The following is a 19840-nucleotide window of genomic DNA, read 5'->3' as shown; positions in this document are numbered from 1 at the left end:
AGGTTAGTTTCGTTCAGAAGGCTGCAGATGTCCTCTTCCTACCCATGGTTTTGGCGAGGTTACTTCGGTATTCGTTGAGCTCTTCCAAACCTTCAGATGAAATGGTGGGACGCCACCTTCGAATCAATCAGTTTCTAATAAAATGGCTGTCGTGTGAAGAACTTTTCGCTACTTAGCTACAAGTCTACATAGGGACATATCTAGGAACCTTGCCTACGTACCTGCATATCTAGGCGCTTTACTGCACCCGAACTCACTTTCTCTTGCAATTCCTGTTTCGCATCATTATCTTACATCACTGATCACTATTTACTATCTATAAACTCAGTGTATGTGCATATTATAGTACATGCAAACAAGGGGGAACACTGTCTTGATAGCCCTCATAGATTCTGGGTCGCCCCCCCCCCCCCCCCCCCCCCCCCCCTTATAAACCAGCCTCATTGAGCCTCTGTCACCAATTCGAATCGAAACCTCTCTACCTCGCCGACGACCTGGCTCATTTGAGCATTTCCCCGTCCTTCCCCGCTTTTCGGCACAGTCCGTGAGCTCTGGCAAAGGACATCAAATAAATCCCGGTCACGCAACGCCAAACACTGTATCTATCGAACTCCAACTTCTCGATTTTCTCGAACGTCAACCTGCACTACGTACACAGTTTCAAGGCAGGAAGCATACGCTGCTTGAAATTTTTGTGGAAACTGCTTGGTTCGTGGTTTATCCCTCAGTCTCACTCCTTAGCATAAAAAGATAATAAGTCTTATTCCATGCATGTCGCTATTCTGGACAATCGTTCTGGCAGAAGCAGTGTCCTCCCTCAATTGCCATGGCTGCAATCACATCGTTACAGAACACCACCCTCTTTCGAATGTTTTAAGCTCGTTTGCTTGAATTTTAGACGTAAGCACTATGTCGCGCCTTTCACAAAGTAAGAAGGTGCGAAAGAAAAAGTCTTTCAAGAAGTTTGAAGGCAAAGAAGCTTCGTGTGTGAATAAACAACAGTGATTTCTTTGCAATATTTTTGCAATATAAGCCTGATGGGAGAAAACGCAAGCAAATTGCACTGAAATGCAAATGACTCTGCCCCATTCACGAAGGTGCGAGGTTGCGGACGCTGTCAGTACGCTCACCTCCTTGTCGTTGATGAGCCACCTGAGCCCGTGGGTGGGCGCCGTAGGGTCCGCGTGGCAGCTCAGGTCAACGACGCCGCCCAGGGCATACCGCTTGCGAACGCCTTCGAGCTGGGGACCGTTCATTCGGGGCCCTGCACGAGAACCGCGCTGTGCAGTCGGCGCCAAGGTCTGCGAGATCTACCCACGATGTTTAGAAAACCTTGGGCTGCTCTGACCTCTCGCACTCTGAAAAATTGGAGCCATTTTATTTGCTTTTGATCTCTAATTATGGAACGCGAAATGAAACCGTTGAGGCCCAGTCCTTTATTTACCGGAAAAATACCCTAAAAATGACATGCGCGCACGAATTTGCCAAGTGCATCACCGCCGCCGGAGCTCCCTTCGAAAGGTAAGCGAGCCATGATGTCATCACGGCGCAGCATCGTGGCGCGCTGCAGAGCTCAGCACTGCGGACGCCGGCGAGAGCGCGAGGAAACAGCCTAAGCTAGCGGTCTAAAATAAGGGACCTTGTGAACGGAGGTAAATGGGAATCGGGTGGCCTCACGTGCTTATTTCTTTGTTGAAACATGATAATCTGGCGCACGTTACAAGCCAAGTCATTGCCCTTTTCTTTTTCAGTTTCGACCTTGGAAATGGGTAGGTGTTACAGTCGAGGGTGCACTAAACTCGAGTGAATACGGTATTTAAATATAGCTTTTAATCCTAGTCCACATTGTAGTACATTTACTTCAGGTGACGTAGCCCTAATAAATGGAGAGCCGCGAAGATTTAACACAGCATGGCGCAACCATGGGCTGTGGCCTCACTTTCTTCACCAATTTAAAATATAAATTGGTGCAACAATCACGAGTTGAGCCTTTGCTGATGTCATTATGATGAAAGTTCTGAAAAATGTGCCAATATTTTTATACTCGTCTCAGGCGGCAGTAGCCCGTCCCTTCATTACACAGAGCCGCCGCGGTGGCTGAGTGGTTATGGCACTCGGCTACTGGCCCGAAAGACGCGGGTTCGATCCCGGCCACGGTGGTCGAATTTCGATGGAGGCGAAATTCTAGAGGCTCGTGTACTGTGCGATGTCAGTGCACGTTAAAGAACCCCAGGTGGTCGAATTTTCCGGAGCCCTTCACTACGGCGTCCCTCATAGCCAGTGTCGTTTTAAGACGTTAAACCCAAATCAACCAACCAACCTTCATTACACAGAGGGGCAAAAGGGATACCGCTAGGTTCTTGAATACACCGTACTCCCAGCAGGTAAAGCACGAGATTTTGCCACACATTCTCGTCGCTCATCACAGCTTGAGGTTTCTAAACTGTTCCTCAGGTATTCAGGCTGTAATGGTAGCGAGGACGTACCGTCGCGCCACCTCTCGGTAGCGCCCGCGTGACACTTATAGTCAAATCACGGTACTATGGCTGCAGCTGGGCGAAGCGCTTCAAGTGGTTTTGTTATGGCGTTTCTCGTTATGTGGTCCTGGTCACGAAACCGGTCTCTTGTGCCACAAGGACTCACCGAGTAAGCGAGTGAGTGTTACACTCCTCTACAATGGGGCAGGGACCAACGTTTAGCAGCTGTCACTCAGCGCGTGTGTTGCCGCCGTTAATGTGAAATACTGAAGCTCCAAGCCGCCATTCGGAGACAAGCAGTCCCTGAGTTCAGGTGAAAAGACCGTTGGTGAAAGGCGCGGGGCGGGATGGAACGCGAACACATATCGAAAGAGTGCAAATCAAATGTGGGCCATTAATTAAATACCGGCGGATGCGGCAACATTTTAGGGGTCTCTTGAACTCAGCAAAATCGGCTAGTAAGGCGCTTGGCACGATGCGGAGCAATTCTTAAATACTTTTCATTTTCTGACAGACATCGAGTTCGTTGTTTGTACAGCTGATATGCTCGCTGCCGAAAATGCGTGTCAGCTCCTTGAGCGTCGGCTGCTGCTTGCCGAACAGTTGAGCGCCAACTCCAGCAACGAAACCTTTCTCGGTGAAACGGTGGCTGCGCACACCAGAGACAGCTGAAGAAGAGGACCTCTGATAGAAAGCACGGATCACCAGAATCGATATCGCCGCTGTTGGGAGCATTGTTCTGCGTTCTGGAGGGCATTCCGTGTTCCACTGCGCCACCATCTGTTAGGGACGTGTTACCTTACGGCATATGTTGTTGGAACAGAAATCACCATCTGGTCGAAAACACAGTCGTCTTGGTGCAACCATTTCATGACGCCATTTGTTCATGATAGCGTGATTTGTTTTCATCGGAACCCATGAGCATGAAAGCAGCCGGTCATCAGTTCATCTTCAGTGAGCACAGCAGACCCGTGCCTACCACACCGCTAGCTGTGACACTGATGCGCGTTCTGCAGTGATTGCCGCGGTGTGCTGATACGGCCGAGCCCCGCCGTTGTGTCACTGTGGAATATGAGTGTTTGGTTCCTTACAAAAGGAGCGCTTACCGGACACGTCCACGGTGCGGCCGTAGTCCCGGACGGTGATCTCCTCGCTGCTCACAAAGTACGGCAGCGCGGCGTGCGAGGCACAGCGCACCTCCATGGCTCCGTGCCACAGGTGGCTCGCCTGCGCCGAGAACCAGAGGTGCGAGTGGGCCTGCCACAGCAGGCCCTCTTCCTCCTCGCCCCCCTCCGCCCCATGGTGGCCGCCCTCTTCCACGCGCTCGCCGCTGCCCGTGGGAACCTTAGGGAAGAAATGGTGGGGGGGGTGGGGGGGAGGGGGGGAGAAGAACACAAGGGTCAGAAAAAGAAACAGGGAGAACAGCTGCAAGCAGCAACGCCTACGCGAAGTGTTAATTTCTTGCCTTCCAAATGAAAGGCAGGAAATTCCATATGGAAGCCTGATTAGTCGTGCCAGGAACAAAAAAGTACTTCGTTAACTAGGCTTGGGCTTAGTTAAAATATACGGCGAGTGCCTAGCCGCAGCCTTGTTTAAACAGTGATTTCTTTCTTCTTTCAATTTCCTTTTCCATAATAGCGGTTCTTTCTTTCTTTCTTTCTTTCTTTCTTTCTTTCTTTCTTTCTTTCTTTCTTTCTTTCTTTCTTTCTTTCTTTCTTTCTTTCTTTCTTTCTTTCTTTCTTTCTTTCTTCGTTTCTTCCTTTCTCTCCCTCTCTCTCTCTCTCTCTCTCTCTTTTTCTTCCTTCCTTCTACGCCTATTCTTTTTCTTCTCCCTGCCTCTATGTTGCCCTATCTTGGCTCCTGGCTTCCTTTGCCTCTTCTTTGTACCGATTCGCATGGGCTCCACGCCAAGGAATAACGTGAGGAATTTGCAAATCTCACGCGAAGGATAAGGCTGCTCAGCGCTCACACTTCCACACTCTCCTCCGGTAGGTGCACTTCTGGGCACCTGCCAAATTCTACGACTTCAGTCATTCGAAGGGCAAGGGTGGGCTCTCGAATTAAAAATAAACAAAAATGCAGCAAAATTCCGTTAGGCATCTAATAATTAAGAAAATATTACATCTACGAGAAACCCAAAGATAGAATCTTATAAACGAGCACCAGGAGCACAACAAGCACTCCGAAGGAAAGGAGTGATACTTAACACTATGCTTTCCGTCACACATCAAAAGAACAACGAAAATAATGTCCAAAGACGAATTTTAAGACAGGGCGAGGGCGTCAATGGAGCTGAATACTGCCTTGTTTGCTGTGACACCACACGTGCTCTGTCGTAGTGATCCATTCTCATCTAGGCGCTCACATAATTCTTTGCTGGGCCCCGCATCTGCATAAAGGCATCTCCATGAAGACCTCTCGGCAAACTTAATTTGAACCCAGTGTTCATTGATGCATCACCCGCCTAGAACACATTATGTCGTTGCCGCCAACTAAGGAGAACGAAGATGAACGAAGGAGACAAGCAGCTTTTGCTTGTACGCCTGCCCTAATTTGGCTGCACGCCTCAAGCAAATTACTATGCCTCATGATGCCTTGTCTCCACGCAGTTTTCAAGAAAAAAATTGCTAATCAAGATTTGTGGAGGCCTGCATTGAATAAAGTAAAAGAGCGGGTACACTGCACCATCCATGGCCACCACAAGAACTTTAGTACTAGGAATAAATGAAAAAGTGAAGATGTCAAAGTTGTTAGCGAACAAAAAACGTTAAAACACAACTTTAGATATACTCTTACTTCGCAGAGCTGACAGTATCTGGGCTCGGTTCTGCAGAGTCCCTCGCCCCATGAATTGCAGGTAAAAGAAAAGAGACGCCAAAGCAAATCAGGCACGTAGCCCCAGGTAATCTCCAGAGTGCTTCTCACGACACTTTGAAACTGCTTCTTTGGCGTCCGTGGGAGCGTGAGTTTGGCTTTTAAGGAGGCTGCATATTCTGCTTACACCGTGTTCAGGGCCGGGCATACCGGTGTAAACTGAATGGCGGCGTTTCGTGATGCGAACACAGACTTAACGAATAACGCCGACTGTAATTGAGATAAATGACCGCATGTCCTGGATATCTCCCTATACAGTGTAATACACTTTCCACCTTGTGCTTCTCTGAGACGAGACCCATTTGGAGCTACTGCTGAGGAGGCGGACCTTGGTTAGGGTGTAAGAATAAGAAGAGAAAGGGTCAGTGCAATTGGAAATAGCACAGAAAATTATGAAGAACGCAGAAGGTAAAGCAGTAACCTCAGCAACATTTTTATATATGAGTAAAGCATTCGACTCAGTAAATGGCAATCTTTTACCCAGAAAATTAAACCACTAAGTGATAAGAGGAATTTTACTGAAACTTTTAAAGGCCAGCTAAGCAACAGGCTCCAAATTACCAAAGCCGATAATAAAGTTTCCCGCATGGATTTTGTCACGACTGGTGTACCTGAAGGGTCTACCTTGGGGCCCATTCTCTTGCTGCTTTATATAAATGATACTGTTAATTTACCTCATATGAAAGACATCATAGTTATGCTGACGGCAGTAATGCTTTCTATGCTCGGAAGCATAGTAAGGTCACACAGGAAACGGCAAATGCTTGGAGGCAAGAGCTTTCGTTATATGGCTGAAATCAAATGAACTATGATTGAACGTAATAAAGCTAAGTAGATTTCATTCGGAGCAAAAAAACATTTACGAAGATAACAAGTTAGTCGTCACATTTAAACATGCTTGTTTTACTCAAGAAAATTCAATAAAACGTCTTCGTGAGAGGTTTGAAGAGTATTTTCTTAAGACGACAAATACGGACTACATTCGTCAAAGGATGGCCTGATCTTTAGTAGGCTTAATAAATATATTTAGAAAAGTGCTACCAGATAAGGTAAAATCGCAAAATTTATTATTCCCTCCCCCATTCTTACATGTATTATGGTTTCGGTTCATGGGTCTAACGCCCCAAAGCAACTCGGGCCATGAGGGAGGCCGTAGTGGAGGGCTCCTCGTAATTTCAACCACCTTCTTTAACGTGCAATTACACACCTTAGTACACAGGCATTTGGCCGCCATCAAAACGCGACCGCCACAGCTGGGACCGAACTCGCGTCTTTCAGGTCAGCTGTCGACCACTATAACCACTGAGCCGCCACGGTGGTTCACGTGCATTATAACTTACTTTTATAGGATACCACGAGCAATGCATATTAAATGCCGTTACACAAAATAAACACGATTTTCAGAAGCAATACTTGAATTTTTGCCCGGCTTATAATTTTCGGCACCATTTAGAACATTTATAATACCCGTACAAATGACGGCTTTCCGAAGCTTGCTTATCAGGCACCTCACTCACGAAGCCCTTACTGCTGAATTCTTGATTTTCGCGCGCCCCTCATAGAGCTCGAAAGGACACACCAAATAACTTTGTTACTTTATTACTTGTTCGAGATAGACTATTCGTTTTTCCTAGAGCAACCTAGTTTTCCTTTCCAGCTGGACATTTGCATTCAACCGTGTGGCCCAATGATTTATCTTCTCCTTTATACGTGCTTCATAAATGCGTAAGCCTTACCCTCCACAATCTTCCAAGTTTTGAGTCCTCCTCTACGTTTCTTTTTGTTTACTGGCTGCAAAAAACTTCAGAAGGAAATTGTAAAAATTGCTCCGGTCTAGTGTCTTCTAAGACGACCGTTCCTAGCCAGGTGTTTGTAGCACCTTTAGCGTGCTCGTCCTCGGTTTTTGTAACTCATAAACTCAATCAAATAAAGGAATAAAGTTTATTCCTGAATTAAGGCTGATATGCCCCGTGTTGCTATATGCTTGGTGCACAGAGTATAAATAATGCAGAGGATATAAAATGAAGGTTTAGCAGAAAATTAAAAAGGCACAGTTTCTTTACATTTTTGAACAAACTCTTCGCTTCATTGATCAACTGATTTGTTGACTAAAAAGTTAAGGCACTGGTAACTTGACAAACATTCCAATGACGAAATGATTTAGGATATGTCAAAGAATAGCTATTGCCCTTAAAAGTTCTGTTAGAAGATCATGTGTACTATCCCATTTTTTTATGCTTTTCAAAAAGGAAAAGTTTTCGGCCACGGGATGTAACCAACCCGAACTAAAGTTTTCTGGCCATACCTCGCTGAGTATATCACTCTGTAACGACACGCAACAGTTCCGTAGCCATTCGATACGGCAAGGTGAAAGTACCGCGTATATCCCGCCTTGTCTTTCACCGCAAAAAATGTGCGCATAACTTCTAACGCCTCAAGTGGCGTCCGATATAAAGCGTCTCTCCGGCTTTTAGGCTTCGGCTTGACAAATTTTTCACGCCGGCGCCCTCTTCTTCGCAGAAACTTCGGTACGTCGGCCACTGGACGATATCGCGCAGCACAATGCGCACGGCCCGCTGAGGCTTGACAGCGTATCCAAGGTCAATGGAGTGCCCCGTTCGTCAAGCGCCTCGTTGTGGGTAGCCCACTGTGAATACGCCGTGCTTCTTACGTCCCGCATGCAGCTCATTTTCAGTTTTCGAGGCGTGGCTTGGCTGATCGGCAGTGTACTTGGTGTGCCAGATGGTATTGGTGTGCTGCTGGCTTCACAAAGCCAAGGTTTCAGAGCGGTACGTGGGACGTGAAAACGCAGAATTGTTTTCGTTCAACAATGGTTGACCAGAACGCGGTTACGCTTAAAGCAGTTGCATCGCGTATCGAAGTGTGTCGGGTATGAAGATTTGTTGGGTATCAAAGCACTTTAACATATTTCCGGGTATGTTGTCAGACATCACTTACGGCTGTGACGAAGCCATGGCTATAACGAAAAGATCGCGCCCTCTTTCTCCTTTCATTCTCTTTATATTGGCGGGACCTCTGCAGCTGAACGCTTTTATGACAAGGTTTGACCATTGAGTTAAGCATTACTCCATAATTACGTGTGACAAGACGACGTATTCTTGTTTTCTTACCCGTTCTCCTGGCCAAAAAGTCATTTTAACGCGACAGCGTTAAGGTCCCTATATCGCAGTAAAACCGGCGTCGTTAGCCATGACCGAAAAATTCACGAATAATCCCTAGAGAAGCAACTTAGGTAGGAGGTGGGCAATGTAGGTCACGTGACCTTCTCAAGTCATCCCAGCCTGCCCACAGGATTGCCCACCGCCACGTACCTCAAAGCCCGATACGGTGACCACTGATCCATGGAGACAGTTGGCGCCATTCCTTTCGCAACTCTCTCAGAGGCTTCACGTCAACCTTTTCATTTCGCGAGGTGGGAGGCTAATAGTGCTTTCGCACTAAATAATTTTTTGCGGCACGATGAACATGCACACGCTGAATATGCGCGTCATGTTCCAATCGCTGTTTACAGGACAGACAGCGTCACTCTTTATCGATAAATATGACGCAGCTGCAACAGATGGCGCCACTGTGCATGCGTTGATAGTACCTGCGTTAAAGCCCAGGTGGCGAAGCCTACCACACTTACTCAAAGCAGAAATGCAACTACCATTACCATCGCCTCATCATCCTCGATGTCCGGCACGTTCATGCTACAACTGTGGCGCCAAGTGAAAGGGCATATGTCATTACAATGATTGTAATCATACCTTACCCTTTATCTCTTCGTCCAGAGCTTCCACGTGCTCGGTGGCAATGGTTTACGCATATAGCGAAACTAGATGACCCGAGATTTAGGAACAGACATTTAGTTTGGGAATTATCCGACCGCTGCGACTGCGTTTCGATGGAGGCGAAACGCTAAGGCGCCCATGTGCAGTGGTGGTGGTGGTGAAAACTTTAATGGACACAGGTGAGTTTAGGACACGCAGGTTCTTGGGCCCCCGCACGACCCCACTGCACTCAAACATTCATGTCCCGGAGGCTCATGACGCTGGCAGCCCGGCCTGTGTGATGGCTTGTTTGGACGGGTCCTCGGAGCGCAGTAGGGTGATGTCAGTGCACGTTAAATATCCCCAGGTGGTCGAAATTATTCCGGAGCCCTCCACTACAGCCCCTCTTTCTTCCTTTCTTCTTTCACTCTCTCCTTTATCCCTTCCCTTACAGCGCGGTTCAGGTGTCCGCCGATATATGAGACAGATACCGCGCCATATCGTTTCTCCAAAAACCAATTTATATTTATTTAGAAAAAGGTTAGCCTACATTGTCAATGGCTGCATTATGCGGTCGTACGTGAAGGTGGCTGCACATGACGACGGCAAAACACGTATCTAAAGTGACAGAAAAGCATGCAAATGCCGCGTAGCATCCAGCAGTGAAGGTTGCTCACCGAGTACGCTTAAATCGTCGCTGCGAATAGAGAAACCGGTAATTTCGGCCACACGTCAAGCTCCGAAAGCAGCTGGCAGACTGAGCGTGGTTTCCAGCTCAATACACAGAAGCACGGGGACTTGCTGAGCCGCATTCAAAAAGTGTGAATAGCCCTACTTATGACCCTAGCTTTTACGGCAATCCTGCAAGGAATTTCATTCCTACATGTATTTTTTACTACGAGATATACTAGTAATAATTCGAAAAAGTTATCGAGTATCTGGTCCTGCTTTATTTATCGAGTACCTGGTCCTGCTTTATTTATGGCAGAAATAAACGTAAGTAATAAAGCCAAAGTAGGTTTTTCAGAACTGAAGTACACGAAGCTACGCAGGCCAATATCGAGCGAGGCCAGTGGGGCTTCTCACCTTCCTGTCGTTGATGTACCAGGTGAGCGAGGCGTTGGGCTTGCTCGGCCCGTAGGAGCACGTCAGGTTGACCAGGTCCCCGAGCTGGTACTGGCTCCGCAGGCCCCTAATGACCGGGTCCTCCGGGGGCAGCACTGTGGCAAGAGAGACAGGCCGCGGGGCAGTGAGGAGAGCCCTTAACGAGCGCCCGGGCCAATGCGGGTGCCGCGCTGTGCGAAGGCTTCACGTAGAGCAACGAAAAAAGATGGAGACAGGGTGTTCATGAAATGCAGAAGGCCAAACAGATGCCAAAAACAACTCATGCATTCTCGTTTGCACAATGTCTGCTCTGTCCTTGCGAAAGTTTCATGAAGGAAAAACATCTAGGAGTCCCTTGGACTGAGGGCCCCGCCCACGAAGACCGACCCCACAATCAGCCTTTCTAAAAATAAAAAAACGTTTTCACCGCCTCCGTCATCTCTGCAAGCTACGGTAGCTGCCATTATAGACGAAGCTGCATGCATGTGAGGCCTACGCAGGATGGCTAGACAACGTCAAGTTGATCAACCCGGCCTCGCCCTATACGATCTGCTAGTTACCGTAGTTGCTATACTCGAGGACAACTTTTTTGGCAATGCAGGAGAGGCTAAGCAGGGTAAGAAGGGACAGGCTTTGGTCCCCGTGCCGTGAGGCAGTGGGTTTTTCGTTGCTTGGGCTAGGGTGGGGGAAGGGTGAAAGAGGGGAAGTTGGAGAAGCGGTGCGGGGTCTCTAGAGCTGAGCAGCCTACTCCCCTCGGCACGGGAACAAAAAGCCCCGTCTCGCTCCCTTTAATGCCTAACCCTTGCTTCGTTGCACCCCCCCTCCCCTCCCCCCCCCCCCCCCAAAAAAAAAAAGTTGTTCCCGAGTATATAGCGCGACTACGCCGGGCAAACCTTGGTCTCGGGTTCGATTGCAGAACAAGGACGAATTTTTCTACAACTGCGAAGCTGCTGAAGAAGATGCGTAGCTTTTCTATGTATCCGTCGGACGCTCATGCGAATACTAAAAAGTAGTTATTCCCTAATAGGTGAGTTGTTGTTGTTGTTGCCTTAGTGGCATAACTTGTATATCATTTGCTCGCGACTGTAGCATCGTAGTCGCTGTGTTCAATCTAATAGTTTTGCGCTTTGAAGTGCTCGGCTACAGTAGTGCTGCAGCTGTGGACATCCAGTGGATATGGATGAGTTAAGAGAGAAAAGCCCGCCTGACTGCCCAACGGCGGCTTTATGCACTCCCAAAAGGCGGTGAGGAGGAGGCCAAGATGGATGAAATCGGATGAACGAGATGGCACCTCTTACGCCGAAAGCAGCGTGGGGCACTAAGCGCGATGCGCAATGCACAATTGTTTTCACAATACCCTGAAAGCTGTTCAAGTCGTCGTTGTTGTTGTCAACGTCAACTAACGGCGAGGGCGGAAACTGTGCAAGAACCCTCTTATGTTACGTATGGCATCAAGACTGCCAGGACCGAGACCCTCGACGTTCTACGTCACACTAGCGGTATTACAGGACGTGCTACGTCCACCGCTATGGACGAGGGTGGCGCTGGTGAACACTCTCATGGTTCGCTTACAGGCAAAACATAAATACCCACGAAAGCAGCAGATTGGACAGCCGTCGCCGTAGCTCAGTTGGTAGAGCGTCGGACATGATATTCGGAGGTCGTGGGTTCGGATCCCACCGGCAGCATGGTTGTTTTTTCTCCTACTTTGTAAGTAATTTTCTTTAAACCAATTCGCTGGCACTACAAATTACAAAAAAAACAAATTAGAAACATTCCTTTATGCACCTTGGTTTCGGTGACTGTTGGCTTCCTGAATGTGTTTGTCAAACGAGCACCTCATTTTGTTTGCTTTGTCTGCTAATAGCTTAACGGAGGTCTCGGTTCTGGCAGACTTGATGCCATAGTAGATAGCATAAGAGGGTTCTCACACAGTTTCCGCCCTCACCATTAGATGACGTTTTACGTCACACTAGCGGTATTACTGGACGTGCTACGTCCGCCGCTATGGACGAGGGTGGCGCTGGTGAACACTCTCAAGATTCGCTTACGCGCAAAACATAAATACCCACGAAAGCAGCAGTTTGGACAGCCGTCGTCGTAGCTCAGTTGGCAGAGCACCGGACGCGATATTCGGATGTCGTGGGTTCGGATCCCACCGGCAGCATGGTTGTATTTTCTGCTGCCTCATAACTAGTCTTCTTTACGCGACATGTTAATCTAAGTATTATTCTCCATTTGATCGGGTCTACAAATTAAACAAAAAAATGAAACATTCCCCTATGCACTTTTTTTTAAAGAAAGATTTTTTCAGGACATCAATGATGGGCGAAGGTGTGATGAAAGATGTAGTAGTGATTAAATTAATGGAAAAAAAACTAGCTGATTTGATGAAGTCCAGTAGAGAACGATGGTACAGTCCCTGCGTCAAGGCAAGATATGAAGCAGGGTTGCTTGGTGAAAGGCCCGTTGCCTTTAGGTGCCGGATCCTTGTAGGCTTGAGAGCTGGGCAGTCCCACAGTATGTGATGAAGGTCGGCTTCAATGTCCTCGTGTTTACATAACGGACACCCAGGCCGAGGAAACAAATCTCGGTACTGAGACCACTTCCGAGTGACGGCAGGTGTGAGGGCAACCCCGACCCGGATCCTTCTAAGCGCAACCTCCTCAGCACGGGTACGACCGCGGGGGAGGCTTACCGTGCTTGGAGGGATGAGAGCACGTGTGCGGCGCCGGAGGAGTTCCTTTCTTGATGAAAGGAGCTTGAAGTTGTCCAAATGAAGGAGCCGAGGTAATGATGAGCCTGGAGTCGCGAGGCAGGTCGCTAAATCTGCCTGGCTTTGAGAAGTCAGCAGATCCCGTGGGACCCACTCAATACGTACTGGCTGCGGGATGCGTGCCGCGAGCCGGTGGATGTCCTGACATATTGTTGGACAGCAGCTAACACGTCGTAGCAGCCGGACAACTTGAAGGGCGTCAGTGCGGATGACAACGCGGGCCGCAGGGAGCATAGTTATGTCGGCCACGGAGCAGAGTGCTTCTTGAAATGCAACGAGCTCAGCACAAAAGGACGAAGGGGGTTCCGTAAGCTGAAACCTAGAGGTTTGATTCCGGGTCTGCACGGACAGTAGACTGCTGTTGTTGCTTCGCAGGCTTGTATGCTTGCGTCTACGTAGACAACAATGGATATTTCATGGAGGCAAGCATCTTGTTCTTCAAATTTCTGGCGAAGCAACGATGCCGAATTAGCAGATGTTGGTCGGCGATTATCTGTTGGCTTGTCGTGGCTGAGCTGGACAAACTTCCATGGGGGAAGAACTGGCGTTGGCGGCTGAAGAATGGAGTGTGACGTTGCATAAGTCCTCAGTGCATGCGTGGAGTGCGATAGACTGACCTTAAGGCTGCGCGCATCATGGCGCTGCTGCACCAGCTCACCAATGGTATTGCGCTGCGCATTCTCTCGTAAAGCTATGACCGGTGTGATGCGTGGAAGCCACGTAATGGTCCTCATAGCCTCTCGGTTCACGGCTTCAAGGCGATCCCATTGGACTCTTTTAAGATGTTGAAACTGGGCCTGATAAACAATACGTGGCTGCAGAACTGCCCTCACCAATTGCCGTGCAACGAACGAACCTGCGCCACCCGTTTTAGGAGAAATTCTTCTAATCAAGCCCAAAGTCTGAATAGCTTGCCTTTTTGCCTGAGAAAGCCATGCAGTCGCTGATCCTGATTGGTGAATCGTTAAGCAAAGGATTTTTATACTCGGACTGTCCTGTAGTGAGGTGCCTGATAGACAAAGACGGATTGGACTTGCAGTAAGTTTACGGCGTCCCCAGCGGTTGGCTACCGACGTGTATGCTGTTTTATGCACGGAAAGCTGAAGTCCGATGGATGATGCGTAATTATAGGTAACATCCAAGGAAGATTGAAGGGCAGGCTACTGAGTACGCAGATCTTGGTGAGTACTCCACACCGTGATGTCATCGGCGTACTGCAGAAATTTTATATCACGTATGTTATGTAAGCGCCAAGCCAGCGGTATGAAAGCAATATTAAATAACGTTGGCGACAGTACTGATCCCTGGGGCACACCGCAGAGAGGAACAAATGATCCGACTGCTTCGCCGCTGAGGCATATTGCAAATTTTCTGCCTTCCAAAAATGATTCAACAGAACTACGCACTCTCAGAGGGAGATTAAGCATGTCGATGGAGTTCAGAATGGCTGCATGACTGATGTTCTCATATGCCTTTTCAACGTCCATTGCTAAAACGGTACGCACATTGCGGCCGCGGGTAGATGTCAAAACTGCAGATGCAAAGACAGCCAACCCGTCATCTGTACCAATATATGGACGAAAGCCAATCTGTGCGGGGTGATAAAAACCGTGCTGCTCTAGCCATCACGACAATCGTGTGGCTAGCATTTTCTCCGCCAACTTGCACAGCGTAGGAGTTAAGGAGATAGGTCGCAAGTTGGCGAGGTCTGTCGGAGGCTTTCCTGGTTTCGGGATAGGAATCACGACTGCGGATTTCCGGCTCTCGAGCACGACGCTATCCAGCCATGCATTGTTTATGGTGCCAAGTAGTTGAAGGAGTGAAGCACTACTCAGGTCCTTGTACACCTCGTACTGAATATTGTCTGGGCCGGGCGCTGTTTTCCGCTTCGCATAATCTATTGCAGCCAGCACCTCAGGCATAGAGAACGGACACGCAATTCCATCTGCATCGACATCAGACAGCGTTTGATATACATGCGCTGGGATACCTGCCATATTTAAACTAGCGGCTGAAGAAGGCACAGCATCGTATCTTGGAAAAAACTTTCGCGCTGCTTCTTTGGCGAAATCATCTGGCGACAAGTTAGCCGCGAAGCATGCGGTTGCTGCAGCGTCAGTCTAACGACAACCGTGTTTCATTGTACGGAATGTTCACCAGAGAGAGAAATTCGATGATTTTGCACAAAGTGGTTCGCACCACACATGCCACTACCGTCGAGAGGTCGTGTTCATATTTGCGTACCTTAGCTGTAAGATAGTGCAATCACGTATGTGCCTGCGACGAAGTAGCGTCTCGCGTAGCAGCCAGCTCGGCTTGACGGCGTGCCGCCCACAAGTTGAGAAGGCCGAGGTCTGGTGCCGGTCGACCAACATCAGTCCAGGTGGTAGTTGTACCACGTTGAGCGCTGCTTGTATGCGCGCAACAAGAATTGGCGAAGAACTGAAGAGAGATTGTCCAGACAGGAGCGAAAACTGTCCCAGTTGATCACAGAACATTTGTAGCGTAAAGGCCGTAAATGTGAGGTGTGAAGACCGATGATGATATGGTGATGATCACTACCCCAGAAATCTGGCTCCATGTGCCAGGAGGGAGTACCCGGACCCGACCACCACGTCGTCTGGAGCATAGGAAGCACTGCGAGTTTGACACACTGGCCGTGTTGCTGTCCCAGGATGGTTGAGCAGCACAAACTGGGCATCCGTGAAGGAGTCCCGCACACGCCTGACACGAGGGCTCGAAGTGGGGTACCCCCAATCCTGGTGAGGGGCGTTAAAGTTGCCTCCGACTAAAATCGGACACCCGGGATACTGCCGGCGGACACTTATTAACCAGCCAAGATTAATACGGAAGGAAGCGCCAACGGCTGGTCTAACGTAAAATGGAACGACCACAACAGTTCCCTTCTTAAATTTCGCAGCCACTGCCACTACCTCTTGATACGACGTGCAACAGTTTTCGAGAGCAAGGCGTACATGGGGAAAACGTCAGGTTGGACAACTGGTTAATCATAAAACGGAGCAAAGATGTCACAGAGTTGTCCAGTGGCAATGCGGTGGTCTAGGAAGAGGCGGCAGGAGAGGACACTGGTGGGCGGCAGGAAGGCGATGTTGCTGCGCCATTGATAGATGCGGCGGATGATTCCGCTGCCCGTCTACGTCGAGCGAGCAGTTCACGGTGTTACCGGAGCTTGGTGACCTCCGCTAAAAGACGTGCGATTTGTTAGTAGACCGCGGCCAAATCTTTCTGCGGTAGTTCAGGCATACTGCGCTGTTTTGTTGGCTGTTTTCGGAGGCGTTCTTTTCGCACAATATCGTTAGAAGGCTTCTGAGCTGAAGGATCATGCTAGGTGTGCTCAGGCAGCTCCGGCCACTCGTCATCATACCACTGGAGAGCTGCCAACCGATTGGATGTCTGCAATGAGGTTGTACTGCCATGTATTGGCCAATGCTTAGTCATTCGACGACGAGCCTTTTGTGTTGCCTTTTGTTTTGTCGGACAGCTTGGAGATCTTATCTCGTGGTCGTCGGATTTGCAAAGGCCGCATCGATAAGCCACTTTTTTTTCCGATGTGCTTTCAGCGGCAGCAGTGAAGGGGCAGGATTTGTGCATATGCCCATTACGGAAGCAGTTATAGCAATATACCGCACTCGGTTTATATGGCCGAGGCCGTAAAATACAGCCATAATGGTTCAGACGAGCTGGTCGTGTCAGAGGGCCTTGCAAGGTGAATATGCAGGAGCGCCCCTTTCTAATGCGTCGGGCCTTGACACGGCGCGTGGGACAGTACAGCTCACGCTCGAGTGCAGTTTGATCCTCAGTGATATCGACGTTGTAGACGACGCAGCGCTACAAGTCGGAGCCTTCAACTAAGTAAACTTGTACTGGCACTGAGATTTCGCTTGTTAGCGAAATACTCCTGAGCGTTTGCAGACGTTCTACGGCAGTCTAGGTCGGAAGCCACACTGGTGTTGGACTTTGTCCTGGCTGTGAAGCCCCAAAAACCTTTGATTCCGAGGCAGGCGTCCAATTTAGCTTGTATGATCTGGTTTGGTATATCCGTGAGGCTTTTGTTTGCCAGTGATTTAATGGTCACTTTGTAAGAAGACGATCCGTTCGTAGACTCAACCTAGTTCTCGATCGTGAGACAAGTGCGCTTGCCTTGGGATCCATCACTTGCTGAAGATGGAATCAATTGGCTGTCGTTTGAAGGACGTTTGTGAGATGCACGAGGGCACTTTTCACGGGTAGAGGTGCCGATAAGTTCATTGGAATGCTCGGTTCATCATGTCGTGCGGTTTGAGGCCCATCTAAAAGTGTAAAGCTGATGGCCATTGGCCCTGGGGGCAGATCACTTACGAGCAGTTCGGCATTTCCGGAAGCCAGAAGAGGTGCATCTGCCGATGAACCAGGCGCACAAAGCTGGACCTGGCGCCGCTAATCAGGTGTCGACTGCGTGGCAGGTGCTGCCACGAGAGGCGCCGGCAGGGCTACCTCCGCCAGCGTGGCAGCGGAGGCACTAAGCCTAGCGTCAGTGCCCAGCTCAGCTGCAATCATGCATGGTTCCCCGGAGGCTTCAGACAGTGAGAGGGCGTCTGGAGCTTCTTCAGAAGGCGAGGATGCACTTCTCTTCAAATGATGGCTTCCTTCATATGTTTGTCAAACGAGCCCCTCATTTCATTTGCCTTGTCTGCTAATACAGAGGGTAGACAGAAGTAAATTACAAACAAAAGGAGCAAGCAAGGCAAAGAAATGAACAGGCATTGCATCTGTCATATAACTCAATAGCAGGCTTACATTGCTCTACAATGGTCAGTGCAATCAAGGACCTAATACTGTCATGACAAAAGAAATGTAAGGGCAGATTTTTCAAACAGTTCAATAAATAGAAAAGCTGTTCACAGCGCACTAACCAATGGATGTCCGATGCATCCTGGCCAAATGCGAGGAACACGCAATCCGTGTTGTTGCTCACAGTATGACTCTAAATTTTAAGCTTTTATGGGATATCTAACTATTCACGCCCTCGTAGTTTTCGACAGAAACAGAACAGATTTGCCAATAAACGCTACGCGAAAAAACTCAAGAGGTTAGATATATTCCCATGATGGCGAATCGTTCCACCTAGCTTGTAAAAATAAAATTTTGCGACATCTGCTGATGCAACTTTACTCACCACATCCAGAATTTCAACTCGCAATTTCTATATCCAGGGGGACATGATGCCACGAAAAAGAGAACGCTGTCACCATTACTGTCGTCAAAGCTTCCCGATGCTAAATCTCCCAGTACCTGGCATTCGTAAACTAGCTGAGAGAACTTAATGCCGAAGCGCGACGTGCTTCAACGCAACGTGAGGCCGCCTATGACGCACTAGCGACGACCTCTGCGTTTCAGATAACAACGAAGTGAGGAGGAGCACATCGTCGAGCACAACAAGGAAACCACTACGAAAGGCCCAGAAGTTGCGAGCACGGAAGCGACAGCGTGATTCCGACGCGAAAAGAGGAAATCGGAGAATGTTAGAGACTAAGCATCCACCATGACAAAGACATCCTGCAAGGGAATAAAAGAGTCACATTAGTGTTTCAAAATGTACCCTCGCCGTGAGCTTTACACGACGACGGTACGCTCCGCTAAACACGACGTCAAAACACGTTAGCTTCAGTGGAGTGAGCACATTCATTCGCAAATAGGGCAAAGAAACGTCATAGATTTTTGTTCTTTTTTGCATTATGCCCCCATCACTCCGCCAAGGGAGTCATACTATACACCATAAAATAAATGGTCCAGGCAAAACTCTGTCGAGCTCGGTCAGAAGACGCGCAGATTAAGCTGTAACGTGTGTTTTGCAAAACAAGAGCCAGACGTTCGCCCTACACGCAGCGACCCAGCGAGAGTAATTCAATTTCGGGTCGCACGTCGCCGCGACAATGAAGGGGACAACAACGCGTGGGGTAGCAGTCGAATGGGGCGGTGGTGCTGTAGCCGCGAGTTCACTCAACAAAGGGTTTATTACATCCCTCCTCTCCCTCTTTTTCCGTCCCTCTTTCCCTCACGTTCGCAGCGCCCCAAGAACACTTCTCGCGGAAAGCACCGCGATGCGGGACAGTGCAACGCTAATGGTGCTCGGTGTTGTCGGTGGACGTGACCTTGTCCAATAGCTGGTGGGCCATCAAGCATGCCGCGCGCGCGTTGTTGGCCGCACGGAGCGCTGCAGTGACCGGAGCGGGCGAGGGGCCCCTGCTCTGCTGATTTGCCCGTCGGAATAGCTGAAAAAGAAAAACACGAAAACTCACTCGGGGTTATCTCTTCCCAGCATGAGATCAGTTCTACAGCGACAGCTGTTAAGGGCACGTTTCCTGGGCGTGCGGTGTCGGCGTAACACGAAAGAGTGCTAGGATGAAAGCGGAAGTGGAGTGTGAGCGAAGCTGGTTCATCGCATCCGGTTGATAGGTCAGCATGCAGTGATGTGACTCATAACGTCGCAGCAAAATGTCAGCCTAAGTGGTCCGAATCCAGTAACGGTACGAGGGAGCGCGTGGTGACGTCACATGTACTTTGCAAGAGGGCAACACAAATGATAACGAATAAGCGTTGTTATATTAAGCACCGCAAATACAGCAGTAGCTGAGTTTCGTGTTACACAGTATAACCATCCTGTGAACTTTTCCTGTGTTTGAGTTGGGCGGAAAGCGTTTCAAAAAAGCGTGCGCGTTATATGCATCTCTTACAAAGAACGAAACTGCCATGGGTGAATTGCATTTCTTAAAATTTTCCCGAAGCAGCCGCCGCATAAAGAAACCAGCCAGCTTGTTGTTTTCTCAGCATCACTT

General features: G+C 48.9%; 1 protein-coding gene and 1 non-coding gene across 2 annotated transcripts in view; one reads left to right on the top strand and one right to left on the bottom strand.

Annotated features, from left to right (window-relative positions):
* LOC144136335 (uncharacterized) overlaps nucleotides 1-19840 on the bottom strand; it is a 242793-nt gene that overhangs the window by 25930 nt on the left and 197023 nt on the right. The window contains exons 4-6 of the mRNA XM_077668583.1: nucleotides 10211-10344; nucleotides 3584-3821; nucleotides 1131-1264 (exon numbers count right to left, since the gene is read on the bottom strand). Coding sequence (XP_077524709.1) covers nucleotides 1131-1264; nucleotides 3584-3821; nucleotides 10211-10344 — 506 coding nt within the window. The remainder of the gene's footprint in view (nucleotides 1-1130; nucleotides 1265-3583; nucleotides 3822-10210; nucleotides 10345-19840) is intronic.
* Nucleotides 11844-11916, top strand: TRNAS-UGA (transfer RNA serine (anticodon UGA)). Its single transcript has one exon. It is a non-coding gene; the product is annotated as a tRNA-Ser (tRNA).

This window comes from Amblyomma americanum, chromosome 6 (genome assembly GCF_052857255.1).
Source record: "Amblyomma americanum isolate KBUSLIRL-KWMA chromosome 6, ASM5285725v1, whole genome shotgun sequence".
NCBI classification, from domain to species: Eukaryota; Metazoa; Arthropoda; class Arachnida; order Ixodida; family Ixodidae; genus Amblyomma; species Amblyomma americanum.
The sequence above is the reverse complement of the archived record's forward strand: the minus strand, read 5'-3'. Positions and strand labels throughout refer to the sequence as shown.